The 15,434-nt window shown below is 33.3% G+C and overlaps 2 protein-coding genes and 1 non-coding gene across 3 annotated transcripts; 1 reads left to right on the top strand and 2 right to left on the bottom strand.

Annotated features, from left to right (window-relative positions):
• Positions 1–228: 228 nt before the first annotated feature.
• On the bottom strand, positions 229–2,359 carry LOC141834956 (uncharacterized). The gene is made up of 4 exons (XM_074722358.1): positions 2,185–2,359; positions 1,232–1,306; positions 832–933; positions 229–759 (listed from the first exon to the last, which is right to left on the bottom strand). Exons 2-4 carry the CDS (start codon positions 1,298–1,300, stop codon positions 490–492), a joined length of 441 nt encoding a protein of 146 aa, XP_074578459.1. The 5' UTR covers positions 1,301–1,306; positions 2,185–2,359; the 3' UTR covers positions 229–489.
• Positions 2,360–5,382: 3,023 nt separating this feature from the next.
• On the bottom strand, positions 5,383–9,493 carry LOC141834666 (AT-hook motif nuclear-localized protein 11-like). Its single transcript, XM_074721996.1, has 6 exons — positions 9,030–9,493; positions 8,419–8,853; positions 7,723–7,790; positions 6,782–6,913; positions 5,912–6,073; positions 5,383–5,837 (listed from the first exon to the last, which is right to left on the bottom strand). Exons 2-6 carry the CDS (start codon positions 8,849–8,851, stop codon positions 5,619–5,621), a joined length of 1,014 nt encoding a protein of 337 aa, XP_074578097.1. The 5' UTR covers positions 8,852–8,853; positions 9,030–9,493; the 3' UTR covers positions 5,383–5,618.
• Positions 9,494–11,289: 1,796 nt separating this feature from the next.
• Positions 11,290–11,372, top strand: TRNAL-UAA (transfer RNA leucine (anticodon UAA)). Its single transcript has one exon. It is a non-coding gene; the product is annotated as a tRNA-Leu (tRNA).
• The last annotated feature ends 4,062 nt before the right edge of the window (positions 11,373–15,434 follow it).

The raw sequence follows: 15,434 nt of genomic DNA, 5'->3' as shown, positions 1-15,434 counted from the left end.
AGTCAAATGGGTTCGAAAGAGTTGCACGGTGCAACCGAGCCAAATGAGTCGAAAGAGCCACACAAATCAACCTAGACAAGCAAATTCAAGGGGTCAAGTGAGTCAGGCAGTTGAAAGAGTTGCACAAACCAAGAGGCTCGAAATGAACTAAAGATCAGAGTGGTCATAGAGGATTTTAACAACTTAGATCAATAAGAAAACCTATAGTGATGTTAACAACTTTCTCACTGACAAAACAAAATAAACATTTGATCACTCAGAGAACTATGTATGTTTAAGAAAGAGTGCATCAAAATTAGAGGTGGAATCAAACTGGATGCTTTAGAAGGAAATCGAAACTAGTATCGCTTATATGCATATTTTGGGCATCCTAAGTGAAATAGCCTTACATAGAGGTCGTAGAGTGGCGATATTCATGTAGCTGGCCGCAAATAGTTGGTACGAATAAAATATGATCTGATGATAATGATGACTGGTATCGAGCATTCTTCAACTCCGTTGTCGTCGTCTTTTATGTATCTTCTTGATGAGACGCTTTACGCAAGTCTTACTGTCCCAACTGGACTTCACAAGCCTCTGGTACCGACGAATCACTCTCCTCGCAATCAAGGTTCCTTTCTTTTTCCTCTGCCTTGGCGCTGCGGGTGGTGAAGTTAGGGTTGCAGGTTGATTAGGAGACTCAGTTGGCACATCCCATGATATATGTTGTGACCAGCTTCTATGCAAGGCATTATATCCATCCATCCTTCTCATTAGTTCCTATCAAACAAATAAATATATTGAGCCACCAGGAATGGTTCAGTCTCGGCACATAAAAGAGATGAAACCCACCACCACCCTCTCCTCCATCGCAGAAAGCCGGGTCCTCATATTATCCTCTAGATAGCGCACTGAGTGTTCAAGGGCCTCCAACCGTCGTGAAAGGTTGTTAAACTGCAAGCATGAGGATAAGAATGGGCATACAAAGTTTACAATGGGAAAGCCATATTAACACTGCATTCAAAAATTTAAACATTGATGTAAGAATCGTTACTGATTCTAAGCCTTCAATTGATTTTGTTAAGGGAACTAATGATCTTGTTCAGCCCGTAAGTAAGATGTACTAATCACTAACTCAGTACTTAGAAAGAGTGTGGAGTGTTTGTGGTTGGTGATGAGAACTGTTGTAACTTTTTGGATGGTTTAATGCATTAGTTCAATAAATTGTTGCAAAAAGAAAAAATAACAGCACCTCTGAAGCTGAAACTTCACTCGGTTGCATCGTTTCCTCTGGCCTTGAGCTTGCATTAGCATCCTCCATGATTACCTTTTAAAAGATAAAGGATTAGAATTATCACAGAGGAAGGAGGATTAGAAAAGAGCACAATTCAACCAAACAAGACGGAATTATCATCTAAATTTTGTGCTTTCACCTAGATCATTTTCAATCCTAAGTTTCAAGCTAATTGTCTAGACACATAGCTGATAATTAGAAAATCTAGTTCACATCGAATGCAAATACACAAACTAAACAAAGCACAAACAAACAACATTGTAGTCTTTCCTTTGGGAAAAACAATAACAATTCTCACAGCCAAAATTACAAGCTGATAAAGCCAAGGAGACTATGAAGAAAAGGCATCAGAGTGAGACATGAAGACATAGAAATCAACAAAATCATTGAAAATGTCTCACAAGATCACTATGATGCAAGAAAAAATCAATACTTCTGCTACAGAAATAACTCTGATTCCAACAGATAATCACGACGAAAATCTGTAGAAATGCGGAGATGGGAAATCACACCTTCCACCGCACGTCAATTATCATGGACGTCGGCTACGTTACAGAAGGAAACCAAATCCTCAAATCTACACTGACGCAACTCAAATAGGGGGGAAGGAAAAACTCGACCTAGAGCCATAAATCATAATCCACTTTAAAAGCAACAAAAAGGCAGACTCGGGGGCGTCCAAATCCACGGACACAGAAGATCGAGAAACTCTTTCCATTTTCTCAAACTAGGGTTTCGAGCCAAAACACGGCAGGAAATCTACCATCGGAGCAAGAAAGCATTTTTCTACTTTAAAACCCCGGCGCAGACGAAACGAAACCACAGAAAGCAAGCGACGGCTGTGAAATATGCAGGAAGCTCATGATTTCGCTTGTCTGCGAGAAGGAAACACCGATCGGAGGAGAAATCACCGAGTGAGGAGGCAGAGATCGAAGCTCGGCGGCGGCGATCGCGTGCGGAGGAGGTGGAATCGCGCCGGCGTCGAGGAAGGATCGAGGGCGGGCTCTGGAGTGAAAGGTCGACGAGGGTTCGTTTCTCTCCCTTCTCTCGTCGGCCTCCGCGGAGAATGGGAATGAGTTGTAGGTCACAAGCACACATGGCCAGTGGGAGCCACTTGATATTGCCGACGTCGATAAATATATATATAATTTATAAGAATAAACAATAAATAGCTGTTAATATACGAAAAATGTTAGACGACCATAAAAAAATGTGTAAAAAATATTTTTTATTAAAAGTTAACTTATTTTTTTATTTAAAAAATATTTTATTAAATTTAGTATAATATAAATTAAATTTATTTTCACTTAATTGAAATTATTATAGAACATTAATGTTATAATAACTGCTTGATATAACAACGAAATAAAAAATATAAAATAGAGTGCCCTATTAATATTTTTCTAAAATAAATCATTCTTTAAAAATAAAATAAAATATATCTTTTAATTTTTTTCTCAATTAATTTGGACATTTTATTGAACTATGTAAAAAAGTTCCAATATTATTGAAATCACATATCATATTTTTAAAATATCTATCCTCTTTCTCTATAAGTCAATTAATTAATTTTATTTGAAATTAATTAATAAATTAAAAAACTCTAAACCATTCCAAATCAAAATCAATATATTTTTAAAAATTTTCTCTCGAATCTAAATTAATAGCATAAATTGAAATTAATAAATTAAATTGAGAGTGCATCTTCAAATATTTACTCTTTCAATTCAAAATTTTATAGTTCTAAATTTAGGTTATCAAATTCAAATGTGAGAGCATAGATATATTAAGAAAGTTTTCAGAAGTACGTTGATTTTGATTTTAAATTATTCAGAATTTTTTAGGCTTGAAATTAACTGATAGACCTACGTTATTAAAAAATTTTAAAATTTAATATTTTTCGAAGAGAATCTTAAAAAGTCATTAGTAGGGTTGGTTAGTGAATATCTTCCTAAGCCTTATAATACATTTGTGATAAATTTTATCGAATCTTTATAAATTTAAAATTTTACTCCTCTAAATTTAGACTATCAAATTTAAATTCAATGATTTCGAATAGTACTCTCACTTAAAAGTAATTTTCACTTTTAATATTTTTCTATCAAAACTTCTCTCATTCCTTTTATAGAGCATAATGATGTGAATGGAACTTCAATAAGTTCTAATCCTTCTCAATCCAAGAGGTGTAATGTCAAATAGCTGGATTCAAATGTCAAATAGCTCTAAATTATTTATACTGATCCTCATAAAAATTAAGGTCCATCAATCAATCAATCAGTTTTAAGTAAAATTGAATGATAAACCTATAAAAAAATATTTCAGAAGTATAATACGTGATTTAAGTATTATAAAAATTAAATAGGTAATACTAATGCTTCATTAAATTGCTAAATTAATTTTGTCCATTTTTTACACAAATAATTTTCTTATAAAAATATTCTTTAAAAAATTAATTAATTCAATATCAATTATAACAATATCAAAACATCTATTAGGCTACGTTTGGTACGACGTAATGTAATCACGCTTGTAATGTAATCAAGTTTGTAATGTAATGTAATGTAATCTTGATTACATTACTATGTTTGGTTGAAGGAATGCATGTAATCTTTGATTACAAGAATGATTACATTACAGTGTTTGATGTACATTATTTTCAGTAAGGAATCTAATTTTTATTATTATAAAATACCAATAATACCCTCCTAATTTTTAAAATAAAATAAAAATAAATGTAATAATAAAGATTATTTTTATTATCTTTAAAATAAATTATTTTATTAATAATTAATAATTATTAATTATTAATAATTACTAATTAAAATAAATTATTAATTATTAATAATTACTAATTAAAATAAATTATTAATTATTAATAATTAATAATTACTAATTAAAATTAATTAATAATTTTTAATAATTAATAATTTATTATTAACTATTAATTTTTAAAATTAATTATTAATAATTAATTAATTATTTTTATTTTTAAAATAATTAATTAGTTTAAATAATAATTAATTAAAATTATAAAATAAAAATTATTAAAATAATTAATAAATATTTTATTAATTAATAATAATAATAAATAATTTTTATTTAAATTATTAATAATTATTATTAATAATTATTATTATTTTAATTATTTTATTAATTATAATTATTAATACTTATTTTAATAATTAATAATTATTATTTTATTATTATTAATAATTTTATTATTTTATTAATTATAATTATTAATACTTATTTGAATAATTAATAATAATTATTTTATTAATACTTTTATTAATTATTTTAATTAATTTTATTAATAATTAATTATTAATTAAAATTATAAAATAAAAATTATTAAAATAATTAATAAATATTTTATTAATTAATAATAATAGTAAATAATTTTTATTTAAATTATTAATAATAATTATTAATAATTTTATTATTTTAATTATTTTATTAATTATAATTATTAATACTTATTTTAATAATTAATAATTATTATTTTATTAATACTTTTATTAATTATTTTAATTAAGTTTATTAATTATTAATTATTAATTATAATTAATAAATTATTGATTTTTTAAAATTATTAATTTTATTAATAAAGTGGAAGGGTATATTTGGTACGATAAAAATAGAATCTGTAATGTAATCGGATTACATACTATTTCCTTTGTAATCCAGATTACATATCTTGGCTCCTCTTTTGTAATCCAATTACATTACATTACAAGCCTAATTACATTACCAAACAAAGTAAATCATCTTGTAATGTAATCCTGATTACATTACAAGCCTGATTACCCCTTACCAAACATGCCCTTAAAATTTTGGAAACTATCAGATTATCATTTTACTCTTAACATAATATCGTTAACAATTTCAAATTTCTAATAAAACAAGAATACACGTTAATGGGCCTCCAAGCTATAATGTGATGACCTTCTTAGACAATGAGAATTCAAATTTCACTAGAACACATTATATCGAAAGAGTTTGAAAAACTTATGACGCTGAACCGTCCGTCAAAACTCATCTACGCTTCCTTCCTGATTTACCCTAATGACAGTAGTGATGATGTTAGTCTTCTAGGTGCAAAACCTTCCTTCAACATAAATAAGGAACATCTAAACTAACAATGCAACTCGATACAAGGAACCCTATATAGCCAGTTCTTCAATACAACTCCAAAGGCAAAACAATCATTCGATTTGCGATCGCTCGCTCGAACTGAAGACATGATGTTAGCAAGCCCTACATATCTCTTTACATGTTGAAATGAACTTCTAAGTCATTGTTTGACGATAAATATGAACACTTCGTCACCGATGATCACGATAATCTACCCTCGAGTCAAGTTGATATCAATGTGAGCATTCACATTCATCAAATCCAATTGCCTTGACCCAGGCCACCCCCCGATGATCGGAGAAGCTGTGAGGTTTCGGTTAGGAAGACTAGCATACGATGTAGTTTGCTCGACATCATGATTTGTTTCACCGCTAGCCTTTGCTTTGTTTTTCTCCTTAGGTTCTCTGTAAATGAAGCTTCCTATGATTACCTGCAGAAGGGAAAAGTTATACATCATGTGCCGAAAGAAAAGTGTATGAGTCAAGTTTTTATCGAAGAAAAGACCTGAACGGGGGTGGCAGCTATAAGTACTCCGGCGACACCCCCACCGATGACTCGACCATCGGTATTTGATAGAGAGATGCTCAATCCTCCAGTTCTGCTCCGTGATCCACCATTGTTGGTCATCATGTATGAACCAGACAAACAGAGTATCTCAAATCGGCCCTGATCATGTTCAAACCATCGCGTAAATTTTGCTTCGGTAACAAAGTGTCCAAGTAATATACAGGCAATATAAGCTATAAAACATCCTGTTTTGAGGTGAACATAATAATCATCAATTGGTTTGACAATCGATAAAGATCATCAACTTGGGATAGAATTTAGCAAAGATGAGATTGAAATGCCAAGTTTTTTTGGTTCGATCTTAGTTCTCGCATTAACAAATCGAAAGTAGTGAATTCGGAGGAAAGGTAACACACAGGACATGCTTATGCAGTTTATAATGAACTTACCTTGTTTATGGTACGATAACCTACTTCAAAAGCCTATTTTAAAGACGAGATACTGGATCTACCTCAGCTGATAGCTCCGGAGCAAGAAGTTTTTGAAAGGAAAAGTTACACCGACACATGAAGTATATAGTCTTTCATGTCAAAACGATCTTTGGTCCTTAACAAACCATGAGTGTACTATAGCTATATGTAGTTTTCAGACACTACTAAGTAAGGACTTTGGTTACGTTTGATAAGGTTGTCGGTATCATCCCGTCTTCATCAGCCGTGCGGTTTGGAATACCATATAATTTCATTATTTCTACTTTGAACCAAAAACAAAGTACATATTTGAAAAAGACATGTCAAATACATATTTTAGTTTGAATCACAGTAGGGAAAGTAGCTAAAAGACCCATAAGAGAATATTTTTTCGAACCTCGTAAGTGACTGTGCCACCAGAAGTTGCAAACTGCCGAAGGGTCACAGTGGAGACAGCACCATTTGCTGAGAGGACGCAGACAGCCCTCGGTCCCTGCTGTGAAAATGACATGATCTTCGTTGCAATGTCCTGCATAGTGTAACATCCAGTAAGTTGGCACGGAGAAGAGTTTCACCCAAACCAAGCCATCTTTATAATGCCGTAACATACGAGTTTTTCCTTAACATAAGTAGTGAGACACCTATACTAGAAGCGATACATTTGTACCGAAAGTGCTTGATTTTCATGCATTCAAATGTCTCCGGATAAGTTTCATATTTCAGAATTGATCTTCAATGCTAGTTTTCAAAAGGATGTGGTTTGCTCGTGAAAAGCTGAATTGAGTCAGTGAAAAAGAGAACATTCACAGTCCTCCTATATGGTCAAAGTAATATGTCGAAAATAAGGTAGTATGCTGTCTATAGCGTCGAAGATGCACAAATTGTAACATATACGATAGGTGATTCCTCGAAAGAAACCAAATTCTGAATTCCATACCTCACCGACTGCAATTGTTACAAGGCAGTATGTCGTTTATGGCATCAAAGAAGTGCAAAAACAACATATAACTTCACAGAAAAACCTAAATTCCAAATTATATACCTCTTCAACTGTGAATGTTATAAGGCAGTAGATCGTTTATGGATGATAGAGCGCGGCCTATTCCAAATCCTAGACCTTTCCAACGGTGATAGTAATGGCATGCGGCATATAATGCATTGTTCAAGTGAAAAAGAGAACATTCACGGTTACCTTTCGTAGCATTTCAAATTAGAAACAACAAGTGGCATTGTTAAGGGGGGAAAAACTAGTATGTCATTTATAACATCATAGATGTGCAAATAACAACATATACTATAGGTGACTCCTCGAAAGAAACTGAATTCCAAACTCTATACCTCTCCAACTGCGATCGTTATGACATGTGGAGTAAACCTCATTCCAGCTGAACCAGCAACCCATTCACCTGTTGCAAGCCAAGTATATAACTCCTCAGATGGATGACATTGCAGGAAATTCCAACAAAATAAATTTACCAAATGAATGAAACTAAAGCACAAGTGAATAACACAGCGAGAGAACAAATCGAACATGTATACTATTAGTGAAGAACAAGCTTGTGTTCTAAACATAATCAAATAGTAATTTCGATTCCCAGCCGTAGTTTAGTGAAACAACTACTAAAATAATGAGCCTTTCAAGCCCTTTAAATAAATTAAGTAGCTACTCTTCCACTTTGCGAAAAGTTGTCTATGCTTCAACTTTCTTTTTTTCTTTTGTTTTTTGGGTAATCTAAAGGTGTAAGAGTTTCAACCGACTAATCGTGGAGGCAAACAACAATCTGCCCCCTAATTCGCCTAATGAGTAAATCCAGAGAATAACTTATGCACACTTAGAAGTCGACCTCCAAGATATTCATCCTATTTAGAATTCGAACTCTGGTCATCTTATTGTTTGTCTAAGTGTTTTACCACCGCACCACACCGATGGAGGCACACCTCGAGTTTCTTTGATCATGAATCTCATAAACATCAAGACAAACTGAAGTAAGTTTTCTATCATTTAGGAATGGCAAGTTTGGATTTTTAGCCCACCAAGTGAGGCTAGCTGCTGCTTCCTCCCGGTGCCTGCCGGCCGCCCTCTCCCTCGCTTCTGCGCCGGAGTACCAGCCCCAGGAGCCGACCCAGACTCGGTCCCGGCGGTGCCAGAGGGGGCAGACAACGAACTAGGCGAGAGCGCCAATGCTACGGCCCCATCCGGTCCATACTTCCTCGGCCGTCCTCTCTTCCTCTTCACTGGTTCCACCAGGTTGACACCTTCGCCGAGCCCACTGCCACCGTGGGCTGAGGCCGCGGGCGGCGAGTCCACCTGAAACGCCCCCGAACCAACGCCGGCGGATTGGATGCTCAGACTTTGCGCCGCCAGGTGCAACCCAGGCTGCGAAGCGGCGATCGAGCCAGGAATTCCTCTATGAGCAATGTAGTACGGCACCACGCCGGGCATCGCCATGGCGTCTCTCCCATCCATAGCTGAACCAGAAAAAGAGAGGAAAAAAAAAGGAAGCTTTTACAGAACACCACGGAGACCAAATCTACTGGTTCTAATCGACCTAGCAAGCAGCAACAAAGGCGAGCCGTAAACTGGAACCCTTCTTCAATGCCATGTCGCCCTCGTCCGGATTACTAAAAACAAGGAAAAACTTTACCTTTCTCAAACTTTGTGAATCCTCTTTAACAGCCTGAGGGGGGAAAGCATCCAAATTTGCTTTTTTGTGGCCAATGGCAAGAACCAGCCCAGCTAAACGCCGCAAGAGATCGGTGAAAGCTTCAGACTCCAGCAGTACCCGAAATGCCTTATCTTCGTGTCTTCGCCTTCCCTCGCTCTCTCCCTCCAACTTCTTTCTCTCTCTCTGCGCTCCAAACGCAAAAGGGTGGCAGTCGATGGCGCGAAGCAGTGGGCGCAGTGGCCACAGATGGCAGAGCTCGACTCAGTCATAAATGAGGCGATCAAAATCACAAATCACAGCGAAGCTCCGTTGAAACGAGGAGCCGAAAGACGAAGACGAAGAAAAAGTCGCCATTTTTATCATCCTTGCTCACTGATCTGGTTCGATTTCTTCACTTCGACTGCTTCTCCAAGGGAGCAGTGGGAGAGGGAGACAACACGGCACGGTGGCCACAGCGATGATCAGATAATTACAAAACTTCTTTTCCTGCAAAAACAATTAATAAATAAATAAATAAAATGATAGGAAAAAATGTATATTAATATTTATCTAAAAAAAGAATCATTGGTTGTCATCGTCTTTCCTGTCTGATTTGATACAGCTGATATCCGACGTACGGAAACGCAATAATAGAGCTGGCTACGACTGCGCGTGGTCATCTGCCACGTCACCCAAATGATTTGGGCTAAAATTGGCATCCCAAATTTTAGTAATCGTTAAATGGATAAATTGGATTTTAGAATTTGGATAGTATTAATTTTATATTTAAGTAGATGTCATGAAATTTATTTTATTCATATGTTTATTTTTTTTTTTAAAGGTAGAATCTGTTACCCCAGTAGCTCTATACGGTAGGTTTCATGATCATTTGTGAGGAGGTAAATCAAAAAATTACAATTGATCATGACGGATAAAGATATTGCTCGACTTCGTTGAAATTCTAACTCTTACCTTCTTCTACAAGTTTAGGGACATATGTTTGTATTCATTTTATATCTAATGGGTTCATGAGTTCTCATTTATTTTATAATTTAAAAGTATAATATTATTCAAGTTTTCATTCTCAATTAATAAAAATAATATATTGTAATACTAGCAAGTAGTTGTTATATAGGAGCCTTTTAACTTGGATGAATTAGATGGTCGAATCGGATTGGAACAATAATATTATAAAAAAAATTAATTTTAATGAAAATTATAAATTTGAATTTGAATAATTCAATCAATTCAGTCGATCCGATCTAATTTAATAAACTAATTAAATAAATATTTAAAATATATAATAATAATATTTTAATCTAAATACGTAATAACACTTTATATTTAATAAATTTAAATATTTAATTTTAAAGTTTAATTGTTTAAATTGTACTTTAAAATTGTAATTCGGATCCATCAGCATTCATTCTTACCTAACATGATATTTTTTGAATCAACTCGAATCGAATTGATGAGTCGAGTTCACTTTTAACATCTCTCCTGTTACATATTATAGTATATAATAAATATCTTTTGATTATTATACATTGTAGTAGTTACCTAATAAAGAATTTGGACCGCTCGAATAATTTAAAGATATGCTATTCATTAAAGTCTCATTTTTATTCAATATATTGATAATTAATCAATAATGAGTTTTAAAAAATAAAATAAATAACAAGTGTGCCTTGTGTGTTTTTTTTAATATTTCATTCTAAATTTTTTCCTTTAATTATCTCTCTTTATTTGTCATAGTTGAACACCTAACAATTCAAAACGTCTATATTATAAGACTTGGTCATAATACTAACTAACAACATCACTAATGGGTTCTTAATTTTTTACTTATTCAAAAATATCAAACTTTTTAAATTTTCGAATAATGTAGGTCTTTAAAACTGACTGATAGACTTACAAATTTTCAAATAACTTCAAATCAAAATTTATTTTTAAAATTTTCCTTAATATATTTATGCTTTCAAATCTATATTTAATAGTGTAATTTAAAAACAATGAATTTTTGAATTGGTAAAATAAAAATTTACAAATATAATCTCAATTTAATCTACATCTATTAATTAAAGTTATTATATTTAGATCCGAGAACATAAATATATTAAGAAAGATTTCTCCTTTTCTATTAATAGGGTTGGCGGGCAATGAAGGCAATGTGACATCGAGCGATGGACACATAATGGTAATGAGGTGAGAATCATGTTATTTATTATATTTACACTGACTCGGCAATTAGTGCAATATAGCTGGTTTGCCCGAGTGGTTAAGGGGGAAGACTTAAGATCTTCTGCACATAAGTGCGCATGGGTTCGAACCCCATAGCCAGCAATTTTTTTATTACTTTTGGTTTTTTTTATATTTCTACTATTTTGAAAATAAATACATATCAGAAAGCTATAAATATCTCTCTATGTATAAAATCTTAGGCAAATTCCTTCCCAAATTCAATGAGATTATAATTAATATAAATTTTGTTGGCTAAATTCATAAGTCTGCAAACCTAATCATGTCATATTACTACTCGTATGTAGATATTGTCGGAAAATATATCAGATTATTTCCTCTCCGATTGGCAATTACTAAGTCGATAATGCAAGGACTCCGGTGAAAATCTTTGACAACGACGATATGATAAAAAAAACTAAAAGGACCAAAAGGATTAGAAGGGGTGTCAAAATGGATCTAGACGAGACTCTTTGACATTCAAATCAAATTCTAAAAATAAAAATAGTAATTTTTCATTCCTTCTCGATATTATCACTATTATCTTATATAGGAAGTGAAAAACAATCAAAATTTTTAAAAAATATATCTCTTTTTTCTTCCCTAAAGGACAAGGCACATCCTTTTGTAATCGGTATTATTATAATCGCCATATCGTATCCGAGCACGGAAGCGATTTAATCAAAGCCCAATCTCGAGTCTGATTTGTGGGATTTGACTAATGTGATTATTCAGATTGACTCAAGTGAAACTCGATCAGAGTCAATTCCCAAATTCAACCATGAGTTGACTAACTCGATCCTAATATATTGATAAGTCCTGAGCTATCATGTGACCTCTGTTGTTCCTATATAATATGATTCATTGGAACATAAAATGATCCATAATATTTATTTAAAAATTTTAAAATTCATAACTTAATAATTATTTTGTTAGGTGGGTCCCATAAAAAATTATAACTTAATTAATGTTTTGTTTGGGAGAAAGTGAGGGAAGGAAAGGGATGAGTAAATAAGGGGAAGAAGAATTTTATCTTTATTTAGGATGGAGTGAGTTAAGGAGGAGAAGGGGAGAGAATGATAAGTTTTATTTTTACATGCTCATGAATCATTATAATTTCTTATACTCTGATTTGGAGTGTAAGGAAGGAAAAATAAAACTCAAAAATATTTTATTTTAATTTTATCTTTATTTTAAAATATTAATTTTCAAATCAACTTATCTGTTTAGATATCTCGTCTTTGCGTCGTCGCTCTTCATACAACACACGTCATCACCGTCTAATGTTCAATCGCTTGCACTTTACGATGTCGATGTTGGCCCTTGCTGCCAATCTCTTCGAGGACAAAATTCAAGAGGATAGAAACAGGTAACCCTAATATTCTTCTTCTCCTTTAAGGACAGAAACTTATCCAAAGAGCATGCGTTGTTTATTTTAGGACTTTTCATACCCTAACTTCTAATATAGTACTGATAAAATTTTACAGTTTTTCATCCGTCCTCTACATGCGTTGTCTTTTTTAAGAAGTGAGAATATTTTTGTAACTTTATATATTTAACCTTCATTCCCCTTTTTTTCCTTCCAAATAAAGTAACACATGTTACGTTAATGAACCTTCCATCCCTTCCAAATAAAGAGAACATAAATACTTTACATCCTCTTCCTTTCTCTTCCCTTCTCTTATTTTCCCATTTGTTAATGAATCTTCTCTCACTCCATCCAAACAAAGCATAAGTTTCCTCTGCCTTCCTCCACACATCCATTGAGGTAAAAGGTCATACATTGATCTCAGGCGTCCCACATAATTAATCCCATAACTATCTATAGAGAGGTTGAAGTTGAAAACTTATTGGATTGATTTCGAGATGTATCATTTTTATTATATGTTATGTTGTTTGTGTATACGTGGATTTATGAATGAGTTGTGGATGTGTGAGTTGTGGATATATATGGTTTCTTGTAAATTGGATAGAGCCTTGGTGAATTCACATTGGTTGATGACATATTTTGATACTTATGCGGAGTTCACGACTCCTGCATGCCTCTCAGATCACTCTTGTGACATCATGCACACTCTAGCGAAAGACTGGCCCTCCAATTGATCTTTAAGTTTCTCAATATGTGGTCGTTGCATGAGAATTTCAAAAGGATTGTGGAGGACTCTTGGGCAGCCCCGGCTATGGGGAACGCTCATTTGTGCTCAAGTTGAAATTGAATCAGTTGAAGAGCCGATTAAGAGAGTTAAGCAAGGAAAAGTTTGGCCACATTTCGGAAAAGGCAAGAAGGGCAAACACAGACTTAGAAATGGTACAAAAAGTATTCTAGAGAGTGTGGTTGCTCCCATAGACTATGGATGTATACAAAAGCAAGTCATTCTTCTTGTGGAGGCAGAAAATCAATTTTATCAACAAAGGACGAAGAATATTTACCTAAGGAGCTTGGACAAGTGCACTAAATTTTTTCATGATGTGGTGAAGAGAAATAACAAGAGGAACGTTATTATTACACTCACGAAACAAAATGGGGATCTAACAACAAGCATCAGTAAAGTGACAGAGGAGTTTGTGGACTTCTTTCATGATCTACTTGGGCAAACAGTAACATGCAACCCTAGAGACAATGATGATTTTCTGAAGAAACTAACTAATACCCAATTTGAGGGTTTGATTAGGTCGATGGGGGTGGAGGAGATCAAGGCAGCCCTATACAACATTGGAAATGGTAAGGCGTCGGATCCGAATGGTTATGGGTAGAAGTTCTTTATCTTATCATGGGATGTTGTCTGTCTGGGATTTATTGCAGCAGTCCAAGAGTTCTTCCAAGGGGGAAAGTGTTAAAATAGTGGAATCACTCATTAATCTTTTTGGTACTAAAGGTGGTGTTAGTGTTAGCCCTAAAGCTAATCATGAGATGATTGACCAGGGAACTTTTTATATCATATTTTATTAATAAAGGTAAAATTTTAGTTATTATATTACTTCATGTGTTGTGCAAAATGAATAAGTATAATAATGTTCTTGGGTAATAGGTTCTAATCTATATTATATCAATTAGTTGAATTTATAGTAAGATGTCGTAGAGAACACTACTCTTAACTATTCTTAGTCAAACATTAATATACAAGGACAATATTAATGCGTTAAGACTAGCGTATATGTCAATTGATGACTTGATCTCACAAGTCATGGATATGAGATATCACATTGACACATGAGTATATATTGGATAATATATACTGAATTAATCCGTCATGAGAAAGTTTCATGGATCGTTATATGAGTGTCATAAACTTTCTCATAGTGACTATTGGTATGAATAATCCTTAGACCTGAAGTCACTATGGTTCCCTACATAAGGAGTTGTATACTTTGGAATCGTTAAACGTTACCTGTAACAGGGTGGACTATAAAGTCAATCATTGGGTATACAATGAATTATACGGAGGGATATGAGTGATATAGATGAGATTTATCTCTCCCATATGACGGGAGTGATATCTGTGGATCCCCTGATCGAGTAAGGACTACTAGAACGCATGATCATGCTCAAATGAATCGATATGAGATATTGAACTCATTTACTTAAGTGAGTTGATCGGAGATTAAGAAACACAAAGATTGATAAGAAGATGACACAGTTTATGCCTTATTGATCAATCTCGATATCGATAATAGAAGAACAAAGTCATATATTATAATAGATATGGAAAGGTTAGGTCGGATTTCGACTTTCTTGTCACTTGGGTAGCAACGATGCATTGCTAGATGTTGCTCATTGTTTATGTGTCTATAGCGGTTTAAATACATTGTCAACGTTACTAACCTATTGGGTCACACACAAAGAACACAATGTTTCGGAGATAAGTTAATTTTAGTTTAACTAGAATGTGATATGAAATTGGATTAATTGAGTTAAACTTAAATGAATCCAATTGGATTATAAGATTAAGTCTAATTTAAGTTAGACTCATTTAGATTAGACTCAACTACTTAATAATGGATAATGTTCATTAAATGTTTAATGAAACATTATTAAAGAGGAAGGCCAAGAGATATTTTATTCATTAGATGAATAGAAGATGAAAAGTCAAAAAGAATATCAAAAAAATTTTGTATTCATTGTGATTTATGAACATTAAGAGGAAGAGAAGCTCAAGGGATAAAGAT

This window comes from Curcuma longa, chromosome 9, assembly GCF_044706935.1.
Source record: "Curcuma longa cultivar G26 ecotype Majalengka, Jawa Barat chromosome 9, ITB_CL_G26_1.1, whole genome shotgun sequence".
In the NCBI taxonomy this organism is placed as follows: Eukaryota; Viridiplantae; Streptophyta; class Magnoliopsida; order Zingiberales; family Zingiberaceae; genus Curcuma; species Curcuma longa.
This window is presented reverse-complemented; position numbering and strand designations above follow the sequence as displayed.

Coding starts and splice junctions, on each gene's coding strand:
- LOC141834956 (XM_074722358.1), bottom strand. CDS start 1,300: ATGGAGGATGCTAATGCAAGCTCAAGGCCAGAGGAAACGATGCAACCG. Junction 934..1,231: donor GTGAAGTTTCAGCTTCAGAG/GTGCTGTTATTT, acceptor TCATGCTTGCAG/TTTAACAACCTTTCACGACG. Junction 760..831: donor CGATGGAGGAGAGGGTGGTG/GTGGGTTTCATC, acceptor TTTGTTTGATAG/GAACTAATGAGAAGGATGGA.
- LOC141834666 (XM_074721996.1), bottom strand. CDS start 8,851: ATGGATGGGAGAGACGCCATGGCGATGCCCGGCGTGGTGCCGTACTAC. Junction 6,914..7,722: donor TAACGATCGCAGTTGGAGAG/GTATAGAGTTTG, acceptor TACACTATGCAG/GACATTGCAACGAAGATCAT. Junction 5,838..5,911: donor TAGCTGCCACCCCCGTTCAG/GTCTTTTCTTCG, acceptor TCCCTTCTGCAG/GTAATCATAGGAAGCTTCAT.